General features: G+C 50.2%; 1 protein-coding gene across 2 annotated transcripts; it reads right to left on the bottom strand.

The window, feature by feature from the left end:
* Cmtm7 (CKLF like MARVEL transmembrane domain containing 7) lies at nucleotides 1-22,938 on the bottom strand. Of its 2 annotated transcripts, XM_052187075.1 has the most exons (5): nucleotides 22,522-22,932; nucleotides 6,543-6,716; nucleotides 5,331-5,429; nucleotides 2,124-2,205; nucleotides 1-495 (listed from the first exon to the last, which is right to left on the bottom strand). In XM_052187075.1, exons 1-5 carry the CDS (start codon nucleotides 22,654-22,656, stop codon nucleotides 482-484), a joined length of 504 nt encoding a protein of 167 aa, XP_052043035.1. In that variant the 5' UTR covers nucleotides 22,657-22,932; the 3' UTR covers nucleotides 1-481. The 2 variants fall into 2 exon arrangements, with proteins under 2 accessions (XP_052043035.1, XP_052043036.1); XM_052187076.1 differs by lacking the exon at nucleotides 2,124-2,205 and having other exon boundaries at nucleotides 22,522-22,938.
* Nucleotides 22,939-26,277: the final 3,339 nt, after the last annotated feature.

Here is a 26,277-nt window from a genome sequence, read left to right as displayed (position 1 = left end):
TGCAGCTGACAGTTTATTAAAAACCACACACTACATCCCCACCCACACAGTGACAAAGGCAGAGATGGGGCAGGAGAGACAGGATGGCCACACAGTGTTTCTTCTGGCTCCTCACTTAGAATAGAGACTCTCCAAGACCAGATTGCCAGGCCAGATAAATCAGGGTCTGTGGCCTCTGTGAGGGCTCTAGGTGGTCTCTGTCCTGAGGGTGTGAAGAAAGGCGTGTCTATGCAGGCAGATCCAGAAGTCTCTCCACAGTCCTTGGTACCTGAGTGGTGCTAAAAGCCCAGAATGGAGGAAAGTTCTCTGCAGCAGATCGAGGAAGGAGGCTGTAGCTTCTTGATGCCCAGGAGCCCGGTGTCCTGGCAAAGGAGGGAAGGCACAGGCCTTGTCGCCTGAACAGCCCATAGCCACGCCCAGGGCCCTCCTGGGGCGAGCCTACATCTGGCAGATCCTTTGGAGGGGACCAGAGGCTGGGTCATCAGGCAGATGCATCTTGAGAGAGAAATGGAGAGTTAGGTTACCTTGCCAGGAAGAGGACTCACCCAGAAGCCATGGGCTCCAAACTGTGTGTGTGTGTGTGTATTTGTGCCTGTGTGTATGTGTGTGTATTTGTGCCTGTGTGTATGTGTGTGTATTTGTGCCTGTGTGTGTGTGTTTGTGCCTCTGTGTGTGTGTGTGGGGGGTGTATTTGTGCCTGTGTGTGTCTGTGTGTGTCTGTGTGTGTATTTGCGCATCTGTGTGTGTGTGCCTCTGTGTGTGTGTGTGTGTATGTGTGTGTGTATGTGCTCGTGAGTGCCTGTGTGGTTTTGTTTGACAGGATTGTACAGTATATATACCCTGATTGCCTTGACTCGAGGGTCTGGCCGCTTCAGCCTCCCACAGCGGAGATCACGGGCACACACTATGAACCCCATGCTTTTGTGGATCTTAAAGACCATGGCATGCACCATGTGGTGATGCGCACTTGTAAGCCTAGAATTTGAGAAGCTGAGGCAAAAGGACCGCCACAAGTTCAAAGCCAGTCTGGGCTACCCAGGTAGACACTGGTTAATCCACACCCCACACCCCACACCCCAAGAAAATGTAAGGCTCAAAAGCATCAAGGATGTGGATCAGGGTTAACTAGAGTTCTAATGCAAGGGTATTTGTTATAGCAGTACTTATAACGAAACTTTAAGCAGAATCAAAACTCTAAAACTGAGTAGGATCCCATCCCTGAAAGATGAGAGAAAGATAATGCCTGACCCATTAAAGGGAGGAAAAGGCAGGTATGGTTCTGCGTTTTGAGGCAGGGTTTCACTTTGTAGCCTGCTATGTAGACCAGGCTAGCCTTAAACTCACAGAGATCCACCTGCCACTGCCTTGCTTCCCAGGTGCTGGGATTAAAGGTGTGTGTCACCATGCCCTTCCCTGGTTTTCTTTTCTTTTTTAGTTTTTTTTAAAAAAGGTTTATTTATTTCATGTATGTGGGTACACTGTCGCTCTCTTCAGACACACTAGAAGAGGGCATCGGATCCCATTACAGATGGTTGTGAGCCACCATGTGGTTGCCAGGAATTGAACTCAGGACCTCTGGAAGAGCAGTCAGTGCTCTTAACTTGCCTTCTCTCCAGATACTGCCTCCCCACCCCCCACCCCGCCTCCCGTTTTCTTTATATAAGCATATTTGCATGTTTTGTTTTGTTTTCCAGAGGAAGTACTGGGGAGAGTTCCCAGGTACGGTTTCTGAGGGCCGGACTGGAGCTGCCGCACAGGTCGTCCTCAGGCGCCTGCAGCAGGAAGTCTGCAGCTTCAGACTTACTCAGAATGAGGCTTCAGAATGAGGCTTTGCTAAGAAAAAAGCAAAACAGCGAAAACCTTGCCTGTGTTTTTTGTAAGAGTTGTGAGTTTTATTATTGTCACAGGAAGCTTATTTCAAGAAATGCTTGTATAATCCCAGCACGTGGGAGGTGGAGAGAGAAGGATCGAAAGTTCAAAGTCACACTTGGTTGTACACAGGGTCCTCCAGGGCATGGGTTGGAGAGCAGGGTCCTTAGGTCCCGCCCCTCCTCCTCCGGTCCCCTGCCCTCTGGCCTGCTCCTCCGGCCTCTCGGCCCTGCCTTCTGCTGATCCGAGCTTACCTGAAGACTGGGTTATGCAGGTGATCTTGTAAGTGAGCCACAGGCTCGCCAGGCAGAGGAAGCTGGCCAGGAACCCAAAGACCTGCAGTGGGAGAGGAGAGGAGGCCCACAGCCACAGGGCCATCACTTTGACTTTCTTCTCTGTTCCAGGAGGATATCCCGGGGAGCCATGTGACCTAGCCCCTAGCCCCCCTTCCTTCCCAGTTACAGAGGGGAAATTGAGAGAAATCCAGCCTCCAGATCCGGCCAGGCCCAGCAGCCAGGTGTCTGGGTCTCTGGCATTGTCCTTATCAATTTAGGTGACTCTAAGGCCTAGGCTTGGGTTTATATTCACAACCTAGCAAGGAGTGGGGGTGGCGGGTGTGTGAGTGTGTGTGTGTGTGTGTGTGTGTGTGTGTGTGTGTGATGATCCAGAACTGATAAAAATGTGAAAGTTGGTACTGTAAATTTTAATTTGGATCTAAAAATTGGAACATTCGGAGATTGATTATAAGGTTAGCCTTGTTGGGTCTCATCTCTGTTGGGTTTAAAGCCATGGAAGAGCTAAGCACTGAGGTCCCAGAGTTCAGCTTTAAGCCTTTGTGTATTTAAATGGTAACAGTCAAAATACGTTTCGGCCATGCCCCCCCTTCCCAGGGTCTGTCTAGTGACAGACTTGAAGAGGGTTGACCTCCACCTGACAGGTTTCTCAGAGGTGGTTGAGGGGGAGTAATCATGCCTCCCGTGTCTTGGGAACCATGAGACTGGTGGCCATGTACCCTCCTTGTGACACAGTCTAGTAGTGGTTGAGTGGCCACATACCAGCTAGGTTTCTAAGCCTTCGGGCAGCTGACCCTTGAACCTACAACTCCCCAAGACAAGGACGTGCCCCGCCCTGCCCCGCCCTTCTAGTCTCACTGCCAAACCAGGAGAGGGACAGGAAGCTACCTCCTTTGCTCAAGACCCCAGAGCACAACAGGGCCAGGTACAGGGCCTGACCCTGGGCAGGGGGCTTCAGGACTCATGCTCAGGTAGGTAGTGGCCCAGGTGTCCTCAGACCCGCACGGGTCACCGAGCTGCCACTAGTGTTGACACTAGATGGGTGTGATCCAGGAGCAGCCAGCCTGAGGGTAGATTTCCAGTGAAGTTTGGTATTCTCCTCAAGCCCAGCTACTGGTTTAGACATCTCCACCGTCCCCAGGAACCCATGCCCAAAGCCTTTTCGTTGGTTCTCTTTGTACAGATTGTCTGAGCCACACAATTAGGCTTTTAGAACCAGGCCTTGTCTCCCATTATCTATCCTGCACAATGAGCATAATGCTACAGCCCAGTCCCCAACTGTCTGCTGCATAATTGAACAGTTTATTATTACATCTGAACAGAATGCTAGGACCACAGTGCCTTGTTTGTTTGCTAATTGTCACATGGGCCCAGTCCTGAACAGGGACCTCATTTTCTGCTATTTTCCTGGCTTCCCTGTGGTGTGATAAATGTTAACCGCTGGGGCTCAGGGTCTCGGGCTGGCATAGTTTATGTGTGACCTGATTATGAAACCCAGTGGAAATCTCTTCCTGTGTACCACAAAACACGGTATGGGGGAGGTGTGTGTGTGTGTGTGTGTGTGTGTGTGTGTGTGTGTCCTGCACTCTTCTCCCAGCATGCACTGTTGGCAGACAGGTGCCAACCTACAGGTGTCAGTCACCTGTCTTAGAGGTCACATGGAGCACGAGGGGCACTGTGGAAGGTGCCTTGGGCCAGCATCGTTTACAGGCTTGGCCACACCTCTGCAGTGAGGCTGGGTCCCCACACTGTGGACCTTTGGAGCAGACAGTCTGTTTGAGGGAAATTCCAGGGGCAAACCCACTGACCGGCCACGCTCTGGAGAATTCTGGTGATATTTATAAGCGAAACTCACAGTCAGTCCTTGAAACTAGTTTTGAAAGTCTTAGCTCAGTGGGTAGAACACTTACCTAGCATGCAACCCCTGGGTTCTATCCCCAGCACTGCATAAACCAGATGTGGTATTTTGCGCCTGAGATCCTAGTACTGGGGAGCTGCAGTCAGGGGAATCTCAAATTGAAGGTCATCCTTGGCTATTTACTAAGTTGGAGGCCAGCCTGAACCACAAGACACCAGGCCTTAAAACAAACATACACACACAAAAAAATCTTCTTGCCTGCATGTCTGTAGCAAATCAGTAGTGGACTGACAGCCACTTAGATGTGAAGTTATCAAAATCATTATCAGAGCAGAGAGTCTGTCTGAGGGAAACTCCAGAGGGCATAGACCACAAATCACAAGAATCTATGGACCTTTTAAAAGTGTTTCAAGTAGGTGTCCATACATGGAATGCAGGCATGGATACCCACACCCTGGCTGGCTGTCCATGGTTATTGGTGGGGTCCTTGGGATCATCTTTACCTCTGAAAGGGATAAGATACCCTTTCTGGGTCTGAACGCTGTTAAACTAAAAACGGAGGTTCAGTCAGCAGAGTACCTGCCCATCATGGAATCAGTTCTCAGCACTACATAAAGTTGGACATGGACAGAGTACACCTATAATCCCAGGACTGGGGAGGTAGAGGCTGGAGGAACAGAAGGTCAAGGTTATCCTTGGCTACATAAAGAATTTGAGGTCATCCTAGGTTACATAAAATTCTCTCTTTTTTTAAAGGCATCTGAGCAGGGTGGAGCATTCCTACAACCCAAACACCCAGGAGGAGGCGGAAGGGAGGCAGATGCATGAGGCTCTCTGTAAGTATAAGGCCAGCCTGGGCTACGTAGTACATTCTAGGCCAGCCTGGGCTACCCAGTAAGACCCTCCTCCAAAGAAAAGAAAAGAGACAAAGGACTCACAGTAGACATCATTTGTTGATCATGGCACCCTTCCCTCTAGAAGCAAGAGACCCCCAAATACTTCTGCAGTGAAAACCCAGCCATGAGTAGATACTCAGAGTAGGTGTGGGGACCGAGACCCTTTCACCCGATTTAAGCACTGGCTAAGAGGGATACAGGTCCAGACTATTGTAGCTGTTTGAGTTTGTCAACAGTCTGCTGTCCTGGACTCGCTCATGAGCCCAAGCGTCGGACTCTTTAGAGAGAGTAGCTGACTGGATTGAGGTAGGTAGGAGTCCTAAGAAGAGAGGCTCCCAAATTAACCCCTTCCCCAGCTCCCCTCAGGAAGACAGGACCATCTGAGGTCTGAGTTAGTGGCTAAGAACATCTTACCGCTCCGGCTACCAGGCCGCTTTGGTTGTAACTCTTGGAGGCTATCACTATGGAGGCGATGAAGAGAAGCAGCGTGCCGATTAAATAGTGCAGCAGTTCCTGGAGGCCGGGTGAGAAGAGAGAAGGTGTGGGCGGAGTGAGCGCTCGCCCTGCTGCATGGAGGAAGACCAAGGCAGCCCTCCCTAGGAACTCCTGGGCCAGAAGAGCTGTGTGTGTCTCACAGGCAAGCAGTGTAGAGAGCTGGGCCAGGAGGAATGGCACAGGAGAAACAGGATGCAGGGCAAAGAAATGGAAGGAGACAGAGAAGGGCTTCTCGGATGGGCGGAGCTATCCACTGAGAACTGCCGGGTTGCTGAGACAGGTCTGTAGGGTGTTTCCTCTGGTCCTCTGTTTAATCCAGTATAAACCAAACCAGAACAGAACAAACAACACAATACCAAGTCTCACACCTTTAAAAAGTAAAATAAAAGCCCTCAACAGACTAGTCTCTCAGTCTGATGAGGGATATCTATAAAAAACGTATACCCAGCGGGGAAGATACGATGCAGGGAAGATACGATGCTTCCCTTCAGTGCTCCCATAAAAGGCTGTGACACGGCTAATTCTGTATAAGGCAAGGCAGTCAGAAGGAAGGTGTGTAGGTTAGCCAGGAAGAAATGAGCTGTCAGTATTTGCTGATGACATGCTTGGGTACATAGTGGATCCCAAGGAATCCACTAGCTCTCTGTTAGAATTAACAGAGGGCCTTTATGCTAGAAATCAAAGTACAAAATTAAGTGTGTTTGCCAGGTGTGGTGGCACACACGCACGATCTCTCTGAGTTCAAGACCAGCCTGGTTTACACAGTAAGACACTGTCTTTGAATCAGAGCCCTTCTGCTTTATCTTCTCAGCCTCTGCCAGTGTGTTTCAGCTACTGAGTGTCACCATTTAACTCTCCCAAGAGTGTGCCCAGGAGCATAAATCATCACCACCCTCACCAGCTCCTTCTTGCAAGATTCACCCTCCTGTGCGCCACACACAGCAGATGAATGCTGAGAGGAGCCCCTGCCGCTGATGCAGGGGAGGGAGCTGGAGAAGCCTCAGGAGGCAGAGATGTCTAGGAAAGCACCGGAGAGTTGGGCACAGCAGCTGAGGTGGCTGGAGATGTGAACAAGTAGCCACGTCCCAATTCCTGCACCCGAGAGCGGGCAGGGCCAGGCCTCCCTCTTACCGACAAGGGCCAACTGATGCAGGTGAGCACACGGTAGAAACGGAAGAGGTGGACCAGGTAAAAGACGAGGATCATTATCAGGTAGCACATGGTGACCACTTCGAAGAAGCTGTGGGCGCCATAGTCGATCGGAAGGGAGCTTCGCACGCAGATGAAGGCGATCAGCAGGGTGACCTGTGGCAGAGATGGAGACGTCGGTACACTTCTGCCCAGGCACTCGGAGGTGGTGGTGGTGGGGGGGGGAGGCAAACCGGAAACCAGCTGAGCAGTCCCTGTGTCAGGCCTGAATGGATGCACCAACCGCAGCAATCCAGGTTATTCCCACACAAATTGGCTGTGGGGTTTGAAGGTACCAGCAGGGGGCGCGAGGGCTTGCGTGTTAGCTAAAAGAACAGCTGTTTTCAGGGGGTAAAGATAGCAGCTCATCCACGGTCCTGACCCGTGAGTGGATGCAGAGTCATTGTGGACTGGCATGTGGTACATGTCCAGCTGAGGCACTGAAGAACTCCGCCAGGCAGACAAAATTCATCCTTCATTTCTTTTTTTTTTTTATTTTAAAAATGTATTTATTTATTATATGCTAGTACACTGTAGCTCTCTGAAACACTTTTTCTTCTCTCTCTGGCCCTGCTTGCTCTGGCCCAAAGATTTATTTATTCTATGTAAGTACAATGTAGCTGTCTTCAGACACCCCATTAGAGGGCATCAGATCTCCTTAGAGAACCGGGCAGTGGTGGCACACGCCTTTAATCCCAGCACTTGGAAGGCAGAGGCAGGCAGATTTCTGAATTTAAGGCCAGCCTGGTCGACAGAGTGAGTTCCAGGACAGCCAAGGCTACACAGAGAAACCCTGTCTCAAAAAACCAACCCCTCCCCCCCCCAAAAAATCTCAATATGGATGGTTGTGAGCCACCATGTGGTTGTTGGGATTTGAACTCAGGACCTCTGGAAGAGCAGTCAGTGCTCTTAACCACTGGGCCATCTCTCCAGCCCCATCCTTTGCTTCATATAGGGAAACCGAGACAAGCAACAGGCAGCATTACTAATTAGTCCAACTAGTCCATCTTGTAGGTAGTAACATATTTAAATCACTGTATCCATACATGTGTACATGTGTGCGTGTGTGTGCGTGTGCGTGTGTGTGTGTGTGTGTGTGTGTGTGTGTGTGTGTATGTGTGTGTGTATGTGTGTGTGCGTACTCATGTGTGGAGGCCAGAGGTTGACATTTCTTTCTTTTTTTTTTTTTTAAGATTTATTTTTTTGGGGCTGGAGAGATGGCTCAGCGGTTAAGAGCATTGACTGCTCTTCCACAGGTCCTGAGTTCAAATCCCAGTAACCACATGGTGGCTCATAACCATCTGTAATGAGATCTGATGCCCTCTTCTGGTGCGTCTGAAGAACAGCTACAGTGACTTACATATAATAAATAAATAAATCTTTACTCTTAACTGCTGGGCCACCTTCCAGCCATGGAACAGGCACTTTTAAAACAGGTCCCCATCTATGGTGGTACACACCTTTAATCTTTTAACTCGGGAGGCAGACAGATCTCTACTGAGTTCAAGGCTAGCTGGGTCTGTATAGCAAATTCCAAGCCAGTGACATCCTGTCTCTCAAAAATAAAATAAAATAAAATAAAATAAAATAAAATAAAATAAAAACAATTGTGTGTATGCACACACACACACACACACACCCCATACTTGGTATGTTTTGAAAGTTATTTCTGAGTTATTCTGGGTTTTGTGTTTTGACTCTCTGCTAAAAAGCTGAACTCTTTCAAAGGACAATGATGGGTAAATGTCAGGAGACACCTGCACCTGTCTGAAAATGTCTCCTGGCCGGAGACACCACTGGGGTGGGTTTAGCTGAACTGCAGCTGACGCCATAGAAAACCTTGTCCTGAGGGTGACATGCAGCCCCGTGTAAGGGACCATGGGAGAACAGCTTGGTAAATCCCCTTCTCTAAGCCACAGCCTCTGGTTGGGGAGAGTCCCGAGCCACCTGCTGCCTGGAGGCCAGACCTGTGGAGCTGAGCTCTGCTGCAGGGAAACTACAGCCACTGGCCATTCAGGAGCAGCAGGAAGACACGCCAGTCTCCCACAGCCTCTGGACTCCTGCAGATGCTCGCATAGGAGAAGTGGGATCTAGTATCAAATACTCCATGCCTTGCACTTCCTAACATTAAATGTGACCTGTCCTTGGGCTAGTGAGATGGTTCAGTGGATAAAGGTGACTGGTGCCAAGCCTGACGACCTGAGTTCAGTCCCTTGGACCCACATGGGGGAGAGAGAGAGAGAAAACCTCTGGCCTCCACATGTGTGCACATGCATGTATAACATGGGCATACAACATACATACATAATGAATAAGTAAAGAGCCACAGAGAAAGGCTGGTGGCCATGGGTTTGCTCTAACTACAGTTAGAGCACTTCACCTCACATTTCTGCTTTTCCCTTGAGACAAAGGTCTCATGTAGCCCAGGCTATCCTGGGTCTCACCAAGTAGCCAAGGGTGACCTTGAACTTTGTTTTTAAGATTCATTTATTTCATGTATATGAGTATACTGTCACTATCTTCAGACACATCAGAAGAGGGCATCTGAGCCCCATTACAGATAGTTGTGAGCCACCATGTGGTTGCTGGGATTTGAACTCAGGACCTCTGGAAGAGCACTCTTAACTGCTCTTAACTGCTGAGCCCACTCTCCAGCCTGATCTTGAACCCCTGATCCTCCTTCCCGACCAGCCTTCCCTTCCAGAGTGCTGGGATTACAGGCTTGCAGCACCATGCCCGTTTTATGCAGTGCTAGGGACTGAACCCAGGACTTGTTGCATGGTAGCTAAACGCTCTACAGCCTGAGCCACATCCCCGGCTGCCCCACCCTTTCTACGCTAAGCCTCCATCCTGCGGCATCTAGGATGAGACGCTCTGGGATAGTGCAAAGCCATTCCGAGCTCCCCACCAAAGGCTGCCCAGATCAGGGGATGCCAGCCAGCACTGACTCAATGGCAGCTCGGGCCCTTGGCATGCAGGCCCGTCCCTTGAGAGCCCTGTCCAGCCAGCAGTAAGTACTTACTGGGTGTCATTAGGATTTATACCGATTTGTCACACAGCAGAGTTGACTGATATGTTGATTTTCAGAACTAGCCTAGTTTCAAGACCAGTCTATCCCTGCTTTTAGGATGGGAACAAAACACCTTTATTTGATAATTATTCACTGAGCACACATGACATCCCCGTTCCAGTCTTTGTCATCCATGACACAAGATTACACTGAAGCTAAGCATGGTGGGCGGTGCCCTGAATCTTAGTAGCGACGGAGGCGGAAGGTTTGCTTCACGTTCAGGGCCAGTCTGTGCTACAGATTGAGTCAAAACTAAGGCCAAACCAACCAACCAAAACAACAGAAGCCGTGTAGGAGACTGGGTGTAGTTTGGTTGGCAGAATCCTTTGTGGTGCTCACAAGACCCTAGGTTCAATCCTCAGCACCTCACAAAACCTGACAAGGTGTTGGTGCAAGCCCAGTCCAGCCCTGGGGAGGAGGAAGGGGGGGAGGAGAAGGAGGAGGAGGGGGAGGAGGAGGAGGGGGGGGGAGGGGGAGGAGGAGGAGGAGAGAGGTCAAGGTTACTGACTTAGAGACCAGCCTGAGACTCCACCCAAAAACCAATCAGCTGCTGAGATGCACTTCCGTGCAGGCCTGATGATGGACGTCTGTCTACTCCAGAACCTCCATGCAGGCCCTTGCTTGTGAAGGCTGACTCCACTTGCTTGTCTTCTGACCTTAATGATAACATTTCAAAAGCCGAACACCAAAAAGGCCACGCTGCCCTCCTTCTGTTTTGCAAGGGAGCCTTCTCAGGAAGCTTGGACAAACTGCACACGGCAGAGTGGCTGGTGCTCCGGCAGGATGGTGGGGAAATAAATCCTTCGAGAATCCGCGAGTCTAGTCAGTCCCCATAAGACCCCTGGCATCCAGCCTTGGGCAAGGGCCAGAAGTGTGTGCCCGCTGAGTCCCACAATGAGGCTGCGGGATGCCTTGATTAAAAACTGAAGCAGCCTGGAGCCGAGCCTGCGCCAGCCTGAGGAGAGGACATTGTTGGGATGAGAAAGGGCAAGGCAAGTCCACAGGGACTGTGAGGGCCCGTGGCCCAGGACAGACGGAAAGCCGCTATGTTACATGTGCGATCACCCAAGGTAGAGACCTGAAGAGGAGCAGAGAAGGGAGGGTCTGAGGCCTTCTGAAGACAAGCCTTCAGTAAGAACAGGTAAAGCTGGGGGCGGGGCTGGGGCGGGGCTGGGGCGGGGCTGGCAAAAGGCTTTAGAGGCTGGAGGCTCGAGGACCAGAGTCTGATCACCAGGTCCCACATAGAATCGTTTCTATGGCAGCCAGGTGTGTGTGTGTGTGTGTGTGTGTGTGTGTGTGTGTGTGAGAGAGAGAGAGAGAGAGACAGAGACAGAGACAGAGACAGAGAGAGGGACAGAGAGAGAGAGATCCAGGTGTGGGGAGGGCAGTAAGGACCCCTCAAGGCCTTCAGGTGTTTTCAGGGACTCTGCAGGAAGCCCCTTGGGTACACAAACTTGATTCCATGTGACTGGCCACAACAGCACCTCTCCACCCCATCCCCACCCCCTCAGATTCCTCAGAATTTTTACAACAGTTTCAAATTGAGTCCAGATCCTCCCACAAACCAAAGGCCAATGAAATCAACTCAGGCCTCCCCGCCTCAATCCGAAGGCAGGCAGCCCTGTTCATCTGAGGGGCTGCTTCCTCTCTGCCTCTAGCTTGTACAGGCCTGCTCAGGAGCAGGAAGCCTGTACGAATGAATCTCTTACAGGGAAGCAAGATGGGTCTGGGATCTGTGTGCTGTCACAGCACTGTGCCTGTGCAAGGTGGCCCTCTTGGCCCTTCTCTTGTGTTCTCACAGGTGAGTCCTGTGGAAACAAAGGCTTCCACTTTATAAAAATAACCCGGGAAGGCAGACCCTGGCTAGCCCTACATGCTCCCTTCACCAGCCTGCGGCTTGCGGGGTCACACTGAGGCTGCCGGGTTGCTGTCAAAACCTCTGGGGGAAAAAGACAAAGAAGGCTTTTCAGTCTCCACAGGCGGCCTTGCCCCTGGCCTGGAAGCCCCAGGAGGAAGTGGGGTGATCAGTCCTCAACAATGTTAGAACTCACGTCTCATCTCAGGTGAACCAGACACAAGCCAGCAGTCCTCAGGGTGACAGCTGGTGGAGACCTCCATAAAAGGGCCAGTCGAGGTTGTCATGAACCTTGCTACCAGGAGCAAAGGCTTCCTTCTAACCCTGGCCCCCCTCCACCCCTACATGGCAGGCCCGAGAAACAGGTTAAAAACTAAAAAAATAAAAAATAAAAAAATAAAAAGTAAAAAAAAAAAAATCAAAGCACAGAAGGGGAAAAGGATAACTCAGAGTGGACTGACTGTTCGTGTGCAAACACCTCAGAAGGAAAGGCGGTACCTATGGAGCTCCCATCCCTGACTGCATGTGAGTGCATCAGACCCGCAACACAGAGGAAATGGGAACGTGGGGCATCTCGGGAATGGACGGCTGGTTTAATAGTTTCAAATGATTTGAATCAACACACTGGAGGAGAAACAGACACGAGGGCAGGCAGCTTAAGTTCCAGTCAACTGACGCAGAAAAATCAGATGGCCAAAATTTCAGTATCCAGCCATAATAAGAAACAAAGCGGAAAAACCCTTTCCCTAACCTGGTATTTAAGGGACTAACCTAACTTGGTAAGTGTGATACCACACTTACCACACCACAGCTACCAGGGTGCTCGGTGGTGAGAAGCTGTAGGCCTGCCCCTCAGGACAGGAAGGTGTCCTCTCTCACGGCCGGTAACCGACTGTTTGAAGCCGTAGTAAGGTAAGAACAGGAACGAGGCGTGAAAGATTGAAAAGGAAAGAGCATTTTTATTATAAACAGTACGCTCACGAGTACAGAGAATCCAGTGGAACTCAAAAAGAAGATTCTGGAATGAATCCGTGAGTCCCTTGATGGGGCAGGTGGCAGAGTTTAAATGTGCAAGAGCTACCGCATTCCTTCCTATATGTGAGCAATGAAAATTGAATTTGCACACTGAAAACAAGGATCACTTCTAACCGCAGCAACTCGGGAGATGTCTACTGAAAATATGGTATTGTCAGTAAGTGATTCCCCCAGAATGGACTAGCCAGTTCATCAGAACCTGAGTCGAGACCCAGCAATACAGCCTTTTTCGAGGGGAGGGGGGCCAGATATTGACAAATTGATCCTAAAATTTATATGGGAAGGTAAAGAAGGGATAATCAAAACAGTTTTGCAGATGAACACAATCTAGTTTGAAGGCTGACTGCAAAGACAGTGGTAACAAAGGGAGTGTGGATTGGGCTGAAGCAGAGACGCATGTGTGGTCACTGAAGAGAAGAGGCTCCCCGGACCACAGTCAACTGATGTTTGATCGGACAGAAGTATAAGGTGAGAGGCTGGGGAGATGGCTCAGTCAGGGAAGTGTGTGCTACACTGCCGCAAGGACCTGAGATCTGTCCGCAGCATCCGTGCAGGCCTGTGATCCCAGAGCTGACGAGGTGGAAGCCCAGCCAGTCAGTCTAGCAGAATTAGTGAGATCCAGGCATACTCAAAAGGCCCTGCCCCAGAAAATAACAGGGTGGGTGCCTGTGAGGTTGAACGCCTTTAACCCCAGAACTGGGAGGCAGAGACAGACCGATTTCTGAGTTTGAGGACAGCCTGGTCTACATAGTTTCAGGCTACATAGTGAGACCCTGTTTTATGGTCAGGTGGAGAGAGATGGGAGACATTTATATTGACCTCTTCTGTAATGCTACAGCAAAAGGGAACTTAATGACAAAAAGACCTGACAGAGAATGTAGGTCAGTTAGCACATTCTGTCTTCATTGCCACATAAACCAAGTGTGATGGTGCACACCTCTAATTCAAGAACCACTCTTTGGGCTGGAGAGATGGCTCAGCGGTTAAGAGCACTGGCTGCTCTTCCAGGGGTCCTGAGTTCAGTTCCCAGCAACCACATGGTGGCTCACAACCATCTGTAATGGGATCCGATGCCCTCTTCTGGTGTGTCTGAAGACAACTACATTTAAAAAAAACTTCACATACATTTAAAAAAAAAAAAAGAGCCACTGTTATTCAGTAATAAGATCATGTGTGATCATGTGGCCCCAGAGCAGAAGGATGTTAGTGGGCTGTGGTGAAGCCTGAGTAAGATAAGGCTCTCAAGTAACATCACCAGGGCTTCTGACTTCCTGTCAGTGACAGACAGGCATGGTGCTGGAGCAGTAGCTGAGTACATGGTGAGACAACAACCACAAGGCACAAAGTGAGCCAACTGGAATAGTATGGGCTTCTGAAACCTTAAAGGCCATCCATCCCTAGTAACCTGCCTCTTCCAAGGCCACGCCTCCTCCAGCAAGGCCACACCCCCTAATCCTTCCCCAACAGTTCCATCAACTGGGCACTAAGCCTTCAAATATATGACCCTACAGGGGCCATTCTCATTCAGACTACCACATGTGTCTTGCTCAGAGTTCTTTTCTCTACCCAAAGTGTCATGCAGTGAACAGGACACCCTGACCAAGAAGCCTTGGAAAACCAGTGTCAGCCCTGGACATGGTGGCACAAGGTGGGGAGGGAGGAGGATTGGATTGTGAGAACCCCAGGCCAGCTGTGGCAACACAGAGAGACCCTTCCTCAAAAGTAAGACCAGCATTGCATTACAGACGTGTGTGTCTGTGGCCTGGCTAATTTTCCAACTGAAAAAACAGGAGATGTGGGGACGGTCCCCACTCTGGCCATCACACCCTGTTCTCCCGGACACATTTGTCGATGGCTATGTCCTCGGGTTGTCACAAGGAGTTAAAGATGATGTAGTGACGGGGCTGGGGAGCTGGCTCGTCTGGCATGTGCTTGCTAAGTAAGCCTGAGGCCCGAGTTTGACCCTCAACACCTGTGTAAAGAAACCAGTGCTGGCCGTCCAAACCTGTCACCCCAGTGTGGGGAGGTGTAAAGAAACCAGTGCTGGCTGTCCAAACCTATCACCCCAGTGTGGGGAGGTGTAAAGAAACCAGTGCTGGCTGTCCAAACCTATCACCCCAGTGTGGGGAGGTGGGGAGAGATTCCTGGGAAGCACTTGGCAAGTCAGCTCCAGGTTCAGACAGAGAACCTGTCTTAAAAGGTGAACAGTGAGGCTGGAGAGATGGGTCAGCGGTTAAGAGCAGTGACTGTTCTTCCAGAGGTCCTGAGTTCAGTTCCCAGCAACCACACGGTGGCTTACAACCATCCGTAATGAGATCAGACTCCCTCTTCTGGGGTGTCTGAAGACAGCTACAGTATACTTACATATAGTAAGTAAATATTTAAAAAAAAAAAAAAAGATGAACAGTGGCCAGGCAGTGGTGGCGCATGCACTCAGGAGGCCGAGGCAGGGGGATCTCTGAGTCTGAGGACAGCCTGGTCTACAGAGTGAGTTCTAGGACAGCAAGGACTACACAGAGAAACCATGCCTGAAAAACCATAAATAAATAAATAAATAAATATGAACAATGACTAATGACACCTGAGGTTCTTACATGCATATGCATACATATGCACCTTGCTGGTACACACACACACACACACAAATTTAGTTATTTCTATTACTGTAACAATGTTGAAACAGGAAAAAGCTGTTGAAATAATTTTCTTCCCCATTGATTTTATTTTTCACTCAGTAAATATTGATTCCCACCCCTCCTGTTCTTATTTTAAATTGGAGTTGGGAAGCACACATGCAAGCGCGCGCGCACACACACACACACACACACACACACACACCAAAAAAAAAAAAAAAAACCAACACAGCTCTTTCAGAGGACAGCAGAATGTAACAAGTGTAACATGGGAAATCATGAGGGCATCTGCAGCTTGAGAGGGCCCAGAGGGACCCTAGGGAAGACAGCAGACAAGCCAAGATCACAGACAGGGACATGCAGCAGGCGTGTATAACCACAGAGCATCGGATTCCGCCAGATGTGTCCAACCTGTGGCCAGTGGGCCACATGTGCCCCAGGACAGCTATGAACATGGCTTGACACAAACTATTGACTTATTTAAACCGTTTAGATGATGGTGTGTGTGTGTATGTGTGTGTGTGTGTGTGTGTGTGAGAGAGAGAGAGAGAGAGAGAGAGAGACTCAATTGTACAGTTCTCTGGTGTGAACTCAGTGTGTGGCAGCATCAGCCACAGTGTGAAGACTGAACACACCTGGCAGAGCCTCTGTGGGAATGAGCAGGACAGGAGGCAGCTATAGAGGCTTCCACAGAGCACAGCAGGGAATCCCCAACTCCCAGCTCAGATGTCTTCCTGCTCAAATGCCCAGTTCCCTCTGTCCACCAGGGCATCTCTCTCCTGCAGCCAGGGATGCTGCTGTGAGCTCATTCCTCCATACCTTCTGCTCTGGCTGCACTCAGCAGGCCCTCACCTCCGAGAGGAGACGTAGGAAGTACCTACAGGAATGTCGCCCCATGCCAGTATCCTAGCCACCCGCCAGCGCCAGGAAGTCCACCCTCACTCAGGATGCACTTACATAAGACTGTCTCCCTGGGGTACCCCTAGCCTGTGTCTATCACATCGGGCAGGCCTGGGGAGCCTGCTCCCCATAGACAGAAGCTGCAGGCTTGGTGAGAAAAAGCACCTTGGCTGGCCCTGGCCAGGTTCAAACACAGGCAGAATTCAATAGGTTTTGTTTTTGTTTTGTTTTGTTTGTTTGTTTTTGGATTTGGTTTTTCGAGACAGGGTTTCTCTGTATAGCCCTGGCTGTCCTGGAACTCACTCTATAGACCAGGCTAGCCTCAAACTCAGAAATCTGCCTGCCTCTGCCTCCCAGAGTGCTAGGATTATAGGTGTGCGGCCACCACCGCCCGGCTTGTTTTAACATGGGGAAAGTCATAATTATCTCAATGCTTGTTTATCCAACAGAAAGGGAAAGAGGAAACCTAAACAGTCAGGGAGATGGAGAGATAGCTCAGTGGTTAAGAACACCCCCCCCCACACACACACACACACACAGACATAAAAATAATAAAATAAGTCTGGAAAGACTCACACAGCCAGGGGCTGGGGACAGACGACCGCTTGGTAAAGTGCTTGCCTGCTAGGCAAACAGCGCCCACAGCATTCTTACGCTTGTAATCTTGCACTCTGGAGGTGGAGGACGGAGGGTCAAAAGGTCAAGCTTATATTTAGGTACTTGGCAAGCCTGAGGCTGGGATACGTGAAACCCTGTCTCAAAAAAAAAAAAAAAAAAAAAAAAAGCTTAGGTTCTGGACTCTGACTTGGCCCGAATCCAAATGTCACAGTCATGGCTCTGGATGATGGCTCCCTTGGCCCCACTACTCAGCTGTGAACAAGGGCATGGGACGCAACCTCCTAAGGCAGTGAGCGTTCAGCAAGGAGGCAGGAGAAGGTGCCCAGCTCGGCAGCTCTTACCAGCCCAGCGTTAGTTAACGGCCATGTTTCTACAGAAAAGTGGGAAAGCTTGTGTTTGCTTTTGCTTCTTCATAAGCAAGATGGGGAGTTGCAGCTAGCTGCTCAGGGGGGTGGGAATGAAAGCCCAGAGGTCCTGCTGCAGGGTCTCATGTCCCCTGCTTCCTGTCCTCCCATCCATCCCCGTGGGTGGGAAGAAGGGGCTTCTCCCGACTCTCCTGGCCGTCCTTTCAGAGCACCAGAAAGTGCTTCCCCGCTGCGACAGGCAGGTCTCAGCCTTGCTAACTGCCAGTGAGCCAGGGGACCTGCTGTCTGATGGGGGCTGGGCCTCGGCAGCTACAGATACTGCACAGGGAGTGGGGTGGGGTGAGCAGGCGTGTCCCTTCTGCCAGTTCTGGGAGACCCTCAGGCTCCCAGCTGGGGCCAGGCTCCGGCCTGTGAGAGATGCAGGGAGTGTAGCCAGGCTGGTGACAGGGCAAAGCAGCAGCTGGCAGGTCAGAGAGGGCAGCCAGGGCAGAGGTCGGCCAGCAGCGCAGACGGTAGGCAGGCGACAGGGAGGAAACAGATGTATTGCCACTGGGCCAGGCAGGAAACCAGGGCAGGGAGAGACAGAGAGAGGCCTTCTCTAACAGCCAGTTTTGTTATAAAACACCAAAACTATATGTATCTTCTACAAAATCCTAAAAAGTTTCTCTTATTACTAATGCTGGGGAAGAGAATGGGAGAGTACTTTCTTCTTTGTGCTTTGGATGGTATGTACAATGAACAGATCACTTTTATCAGAAGAATAAAACACATGAAACAGACAGATGCGAGCCGCCAGATGTGGGTGCTGGGAATCGAACCCGAGACCTCAGGAAGAGCAGCCAGTGCTCTTAACCACCAAGCCATCTCTCCAGCCTTGTTTCCAATTTATAAAACTTGCTTTAGCCTTCAGCAGAAAGTAGCGCCCTGTCCTCAGGTCAGGAGTGGGTTAGGAGGGGGCAGCACCTCAGACAGTTTCTTTGCTGTCTTTTAGTCCCTGTATTTCTGGAGGTGGAAAACGAGGTCTCGCACTTGGATGAGGTCTGAGGAGACTTTTAACTATTATGACAAAAAAAAAAATCGAGGGATGCTACCTTATATTTATTTATTTTGTGCTTTTAAAGACAGTCTCGCTATGTAGCCTTGGCTGGCCTGGAGATTGCTATGTAGACCAGGCTGGCCTTGAACTCTGAGATCCACAAGCTGGAAGTACTGACATTCAAGATACGTAAACCCCTAGCCTCCCTCCCCTTAGGCAGGGTCTGCTTTAGTCCAGTCTGGTTTTGGATTCTGTAGCCATGCACGATCTAGAACTTCGGATCCTCCTGCCTCCGCCTCTGGAGTAGCTAGGATTTCAGGTCTGCACACCACTCCTAGTTCAGGGGACCACAAAGCTGTCCTCTGATGCAGACACCCACTTGTCCCCTTTTAGCTCTGGCCCCATGGAGGACACCCGGGTGGTTCTGGAAGACTGGCCCATCGGCCTACACTCTGGGAGGCTGGGCAGGCTGTGGGTGTCCCTGAAATGCAGCCCTGCTTCCCATACCTAGAGGCAGTCCAAAGCGTTCTTTGCTCCCCACCTCCAAACTGCCTAAGGCTTTTTATTTCTCTCTCTCTCTCTCTCTCTCTCTCTCTCTCTCTCTCTCTCTGCTTTTAATGGCAGGATCTTAACTTCCATCTCAAGTGTGAAGTCCAGCATCTTAGCATCTTCTCAACGGTCGTCTAACCATCAACCACAACTTTTAACCGTTTCCGTCACCACCCTGAACCTCGCACCCATCAACAGTCACTTCCAACTTCCTTCCGCCAGAGCCCAGCCCAGCCCTGAGCAGCCATGCTGATTTTCGTCCGTGTCTATGAATTTGCCTATTTTTAATAGTTCATCTGACCAGAATAATCAGAGAACATGATCTTTTGGTAAGTGGCTTTCCCCTTCCCATTTAGCACGATGTTTTCACGTACAGTGCTCTAACTCAGGATCCCCCCTCCCCCCTTTTCTGTATAATAACTCATCAAATGTAGCACTTTTTGTTTCTGTTATTAATTCATGCACCGTTTGGTGGGTTGTCTGTGGTTTCTAGTTTCTGGCTACTGTGAACAAGGAAAATGAATATATATGTGTACGTCCATTCTCCTAGGCTAGCAGAAGTGCTGATCATGTAGCTCCTGTTTTATGTGCCTGCGTGTACAAGTGTGTGTGTGTGTGTGTGTGTGTGGTATGTGTGTGTGTGTGTGTGTGTGTGTGTGTGGTATGTGTGTGTGTGGTATGTGTATGTGTGTGTTGTGTGTATGTGTGTGTGGTATGTGTGGTGTCTGTGTTGTATGGATGTGTGTGTGGTGTGTCTGGTGTGTATATGTGTGTGTGTGGTATGTGTAGTATCTATGTTGTATGGATGTGTATTGTGTGTGTGTGTGTGTGTGTATGTGTGTGTGTGGTATGTGTAGTGTCTATGTTGTATGGATGTGTGTTGTGTGTGTGTGTAGCGCAGATTCAGGTCTCCATGCTTGTGTGACATAACTCCTGAGTTACTGCAGGCTGTCCCTACAGTGGCTGCATTGTTTCAAGCAACCATCTTTAATGAGTGTCCCAGAGTTCCTGCCTCTTTACTCCTTCTGCCCTAAGCCACTTGTCATCTGTCCTTTTGATAATCATCAATGTCACGTGTGTGACCTCGCCTCACCAAGGTTTTGATTTCTCCAGATCCTGCCGGAATTGTGTGTTCTGAGGATGCAGGGTGCACATACCCGTGAAAACCAGACTCCAGCTGCCGCCACCAACTGTGTGGCTTTAGGCGCATGGACTGTCAGTCATGTTTAGTCAGTTTCCTTACTAGTCAAAGACACAACTCTCTTCATTCCTTAAAAACATTTAGTGAGATGATACAGTCATGGTGTAGAGTACGCAGTTCCCTGCGCATTGTTGAGAGCAATGCATTGCTTTAAAACAAAACAAACAAACAAACAAAAAAAGAGCCAGGAAGAGGCAGCACAGGCCTTTCGTCCCAGCATTCGGGAAGCAGAGGCAGGCAGACTTCTGAGTTCAAGGCCAGCCTGGTCTACAGAGGTGTTTCAAAACAGACAGAGAAACCTTGTCAGGATAAAAACCAAACAAATAAACAAAAAGACACCTGAACAAAAAGATGTCTCAAAGCCAAGAACAGCAATCAAGTCACTGCCTACTAAAGAAGATGGAGCAGGAGCCCAGAACTGCAGGGATCAGGAGAGACAGGCACAAGGACTCACACCAGACTGGCTTTTTTCTTGACCCCTGGCCTCTTCAAGTAACAAGCCCAGATGGGGTCTCCCTTTCTCTCTCTCTCTCTCTCTCTCTCTCTCTCTCTCTCTCTCTCTCTCTCTCTCTCTCTCTCTCCCCCCCCCACCCCCCAGGTCCCATGTAGCCCAGGCTGGCCTGGAATTAAGTAGATGAGAATGACTCTGAACCTGGGCTGCATGCGTTCTGACCCAGCAACACTCTACCACCAACGGAGCTACAGCCCCAGCCTTGGCCTTGGCCATTTTTAATTTTTAAAGTATGTTGGTATATCTATGTGTGGGGAGGTGCGTGTGAGTGCGGGTGCCAGAGGGAGCCAAAGGCATCGGATCTCCCTGGAATTATAGAGCCGCCTGAAGTGGGTGCCAGGAATTGAACTTGGGTCCTCTGGAATACCAAACAGTACAAGGTCTTAACCACTGAGCCATCTTTCCAACACCAACCTTTCTGGTTCTTAAGGTAACATGATGAAAAATCTCTTGATCAGAACATGCTAAAAACACCTCACAGAACCAGAGCCATGGGCAAAGTGGGATTGTGGCCCTGAGAGGTGCTCACAGCTTCTCTGCTTCTGACCCCTCGACGGATAAGCAGAGGATTCTAACAGTGGAGATCCCAGTCAGGACTGCAGGGCAGAGCGGGAGGCAGAGCAGGAGGCAGCCGGGACCCCGGGACCACGGGACCACGCAGGCAGCCTCACTCCCAGGACTTGGTCATCTAGCTGCAGGGAAGGCAGGAGACTCCCCATGGGGGTGGGGAGGAGTGTTTAAAAGGAGCGTGCAGAGAGGCACGGGCTGATGAAGTCATGGTTAAAATCTTTGCTCACTGACTTTGGACAAGTTCAATCACTGTCATCCAGCACACACACAATGTCCCTGTTCCTCAGACTCCACGACCAGCATTAACGCTTCTTATCTCCGTTAATTGTGCACTCAAACCACAGACCAGCAAAGGTTTTCCCCATCGGCTTCACTTATGGATCAAGGAAGAGGCTTCTGATCCAAATCTCTGCCGCAGACCTCACCTCCACCTGGGCTTACAGTCTCTCTGACTCCAACCATCCTTTAAAGATCAAAGAGGCGGTCTCTCCGGCTTTTATTTGGCTGATCAAAGCCTTTAGCCTGGGTCCCATACACCATCCATTCAAACCCAAGACTGCTTAGCACCAGACCTTTTTAGTTCCTTACTAAAACTGCCTGTGTCCCAGTCTTTGTCCATTCAGGCACCCTTCTCAAGAGAGGCGGGGACTTCTTCCTCCCTTTCGGCAGGGAATACCAACCACCCTTCTACACACTAGGCATCCAAAATAACAATTATGAAAAGCACAAGGCTCTGTCAGGCTCTGTACCAGCCCCTGGGGGCTGCTCCAGCTTAGCTGGCAGGTCCCAGCTTCCGGGACTGTGACCTTGCACGGGGTCTCTATGCTTCTGTCCCGGCAGCTTTCTACAAAACGGCCACTCCCCTCTCCACCCTAGATGCGCAGGGAACTCAATCTTGCCATCGCAGTTTCAAAACACACCACACAAACAGAAAAGGTACTGTAGATGAGACATTTGCAAAGAAGTTCAAAAACAAAAACAGGAGGGAAAAAAGATGTGTGGGTAAAGAGCGAACAGGATCCGGCCTAGCAACTTCTGGTGGAGCCAGCTGCTTTTGTGCAGCTCCAGTCACACTAACAACCGGTCCCTCACCCTGCCTGTCTCCAAGTGAGCTCCAGAAGCCCCCTAGCCACAGGCCTGCCTAGTTAACCGGCTGCCTTCTGGGGAGCCTCGGAAACCTGAGCGAGAGCAGGGGACCTAGCGATCGTCTTAAAGGGAGCGCTTCTCCCTGCCCCCAGCAGAGATCCGAAAGCCAAGCCGAGCCCTCCCCTCTTGGGCGGGAGGCCGTGTGCGGCCTGGGGATGGCAGGGGATAGCGGGAGACTCTCCCTCCCCTGCCCGGGTGCGAGACGCGCGGCCTGGAGAAGAGGAAGGAACTCGCACCCCAGTTTTCGGTGGGGGAAGCGAGCTGGGCCCCGTAGGGCGGCAGCTGGAGAAGCGAGGAGGTCAGGGATCCCGCCGGCCGTTCCCGGAACTTTCTAGGGGGACATTGGGGACATCAAAGGGGTGCGCGGTGGTCCCAGGGTCCCGGCCAGGTGCAGCCCCGTGTACCCGGCCCCAGGCCACTCCACTCTTCTTACCATCTGCGCCACTTTGAGCAGGGCGCCCTGGGTGAGCGGGTACACCGGGTCCAGCAGTCCCTCCGAGGGCTGGCCGGGTCCCGGCGCGCCGCCGCTGCTGCACGTGGTCCGGACGAGCCCCGATCCGTGCGACATCGCGCGGCCCAGCCCCGGCCGGCCGCCTCCGAGGCCCTGGGACCTCTGGCCGGTAAAGCTGGGACGGGACGGGGCGGTGCGTCAGGGGCGGGGCGCACGGCTCCCTCTTCCCAGCCGCGGCAGGACCCGGAGAGGACTCGGGAGCAGATGCCCCGCAAGCCCCTGCACTCCAGACACGCGGAAGTTGGACTGGCGTGGGCAGGAAACCGGACGCCTGGGGGCCCTGGCCTCTCCCAGGAGCGCGCCGCCCAGGTCACAGCTGGTGACGAGCCTCCAGGGATTTTTTGTGTGGGTGCGGCTGCTGCTAGGTACCGACACTAGTAGGGGGAACTGCCCAGGGCGTACAGTGCGGCGCTGTTCATTTCTGCTTCTGTGTGTGTGCTGAGGCGCACGCACCTGTGCCACCATTCACCTCCAGCAATAAAATCAGGTCCAGCACCTCAGGACCCTCTTCCCCCCACCCCCCCATCATTCTGCTTTCTTATCTGTTTTTTGCTTTTTTTTTTTTTTTTTTTTTTTTTTTTTTAACATACTCTCTCTTGCCTGAGTGGTAGCACTTATTTTTAATCCCAGCACTGGGGGAGACAGGCAAGAGGATCTCCGTGAGTTCGAGGTCAACCTGGTCTACATGGTGAGCTCCAGGACAGCCAGGACTACACAGAGAGATTCTGCCTCAATAAATAAACAAACAAACCAGGTTCTCACTGTGTACCACTGGCTAACCAGGAACTCCTGTCTACACCCAGCTAGCCTCAAACTCGCAGGTATTCTCCTGCCTCTGCTTCTCTGGTACTGGAATGAAAGGTGAGTATCATACCCAACTGAGGTGCTCCTTTTAGATGACTCTAGGATCTGTCAAGTCGACAGTGGAAGCTAATCAGGACACCACCCTCAGCATTATGGTACATCTTTTTTTGTGTGTGTGTGTGTGTGTGTGTGTGTACAGAGGCCAGTGGAGAATGTCCAGTGTCCTTCTCTGTTACTCTGTTTGTGGTGCAGAGAGTCTTTCTCAGGACTGAGAAAATGCCTGGTAAAAGCATCCTAAGAAAAGAGAAGACAGGTGGGCAGTGGTGGCACAAGCATTGATCCCAGCACTTGGGAGGCAGAGGAAGGCAGATTTCTGAGTTTGAGGCCAGCCGGGTCTACAGAGTGAGTTCCAGGACAGTCAGGGTTCCAGGAAAGCCAGGGCTACACGGAGAAACCCTGTCTTAAAAAACAAAACAAAACAACAACTACAACAAAAACAAAAAAGAAAAAAAGAAAAGGAGATTATTTTGGCTCATGGTCTAATATCTCCCTTTTCTTTTTCTGGTCTGTTATTGGATCTGGGGTGAATAGAAGTTTGTTCAAGTTTCAGTGCTAGAAGTCAAACAACACAGGCTTAGTCCTAATACATGCCCCCGGCTCCCACACAGGGTTTCTCTGTGTAGTCCTGGCTGTCCTGGATCTCACTCTGTAAACCAGGCTGGCCTTGATCTCAGAGATCTGTCTGCCTCTGCCTCCCCAGTGCTGGAGTTAAAGGCATGCACCACCGCTGCCTGACTAAGATGTTTCTAAAAATAGACTTTTTGATTATTTAATTAACTCATTTATTTTATATGTATGGGCCTTCTGCCCACATCTACGTCTGTGTGCCATGTGTGTGTGGGGTGCTTGCAGAGGCTAGAAGGAAATGACTGGATCCCCTGGAACTCGAGTTCCAGAGAGTTGTGGGCTTCCATGCGTGCTGGGAATTGAACTTGGGTCCTTTGGAAGAGCAGCTGGTGCTCTTAACCAATGAGCCACCTCTCCAGTCCAAGGAAGACTTTTATTTTTTTACTTTTTTATTTTTATACTCAACAAAGTTGAAGCCTCATTAAAAGTTAAAATGGCTGGAGACCAGACTATACATTTTACTAATACACACTCAGCCAAAATGGTTACTCCTATAACGCCAGAAATCCTGCAACCTCTTCTCTCATGTATTCCAAGTACCTACATTTACATATGTTACTCCCAACTTACAGCATATTACATATCATATGTATTGAGCCTTCCTTGCCCGTTACAGCTTCCTGCTTACAGGTCACTTCTGGTTTATTCTGGTTTTGTGTCTTTGCTTTTGAGACAGGGTCTCCCAAAGTCCCAGAACTCAGTAGGGAGACCACGCTGGCCTTGAACTCACGGAGATCCACTGGCCTCTGCCTTTCTCTGAGTGCTGGGATCAAAGGTGTGCACCATCTGTGTGTCGTTTATTTTAAAGTTATCAGACTCAGTAGCTGTGCGGGCAAGCTTGGCTGTGAGCAAGGGGTTTTTGTTGTTGTTGTTGCTTGTTTGTTTTGTTTTTAGAGACAGGGTTTCTCTGTATAGCTCTGGCTGTCCTGGAACTCACTCTGTAGACCAGGCTGGCCTCGAACTCAGATCCGCCTGCCTCTGCCTCTCAAGTGCTGGGATTAAAGGCATGCGCCACCACTGCCCAGCTGTGAGCAAGATTTTACTCTAAACTTCTGGTGTGGGCAGGAGAGGGTGGGTGATTAAGCAGAGTTTGGTTGGAGGTGATAGCTAGACCAGCAGGTTAGCAGTGGTCTAATTTTTTAAATGTATTATTATTATTATTATTATTATTATTTTGTAGTATGACCTAAGCTGGCTCCAGGCACCTTTAAAAATGATCGTGTTAGATTTCATTTTTAACAGCACTGGTCAAGCAGGCTAGACTGGGCAGCAAGTCTCAGGAATCCTCCTGTCTCCGTCCCGAAGTGAGGTGATTGCAGGCATTGCTGCCTCGGCCAGCTTTCTGGGTGGGTGGTGCAAGGATCAGAACTCAGGTCCTCAGGCTTCTGCAGGAAGCGCTTTTACCGCCAAGCCGGCTCCTCAGGCTCCTCCGTCTCCTCGTGAGCTCTTTCTAGGTTAGCACTTCCTGAGTTCACACGCCTGCGCATTGTGCACACACAGGTGTTTACGTCCTAGCATTATATGTTATTTTCTTTGACTTTTTCCCACTACATTAAAAAAAAAAAAAGGCCCATTTCCCCACAAAATGCTCTCTTTTCCATTAAAATTAGACTAATGGCCTTGGGCTTAGGGGGTCTGAACTGGAACTGGCTTTTCACCTGAAGGGGTTTTTGGTGCTTGGAACAGACAAACATTTTGCATTTAGAATCCTTTTCTGTGCTAATACCCCAAAGGGATTTTTCCCGTGAAGGGAGCAATTTTAAAATCTGAAAATGAATGATTGCAATTGAACATTTCATCTCTCGACTTCCTTACACGTTTCAAATACTAGCCAAATATTTATCATTAGGAGGATGGATTGGAAACAGCAAGGGTGAGGGACGAAACGCCCCAAGCATTTTATTGATTTGCCCCGAGTAGGTAAACACATTAAATTAGAAACCTGCCCAGTTCCGTCTCCGAGGCCAGCAAAGTCTGAGGTGGACTCAGATGTGCAGCACCAATTGTGGGAGAGGAGATTTTTAGGTAAGTATACAGAGTAACGGGTCTCATCCTGGTATCTTAAAAATGTCCGTATTACTCTTACATATTTATTTGTGTGTGTGCATCTGTGTGTATGTGTGTGCATGAGTATGTATGTGTGTGCATGTGTGTATGTGTGTGTTCATGTGTGTATGTGTGCATCTG

Source organism: Apodemus sylvaticus, chromosome 7 (genome assembly GCF_947179515.1).
Source record: "Apodemus sylvaticus chromosome 7, mApoSyl1.1, whole genome shotgun sequence".
Classification (NCBI taxonomy): Eukaryota; Metazoa; Chordata; class Mammalia; order Rodentia; family Muridae; genus Apodemus; species Apodemus sylvaticus.
Note: the sequence above shows the minus strand (reverse complement) of the source record. Positions and strands in the feature narration are given on the sequence as shown.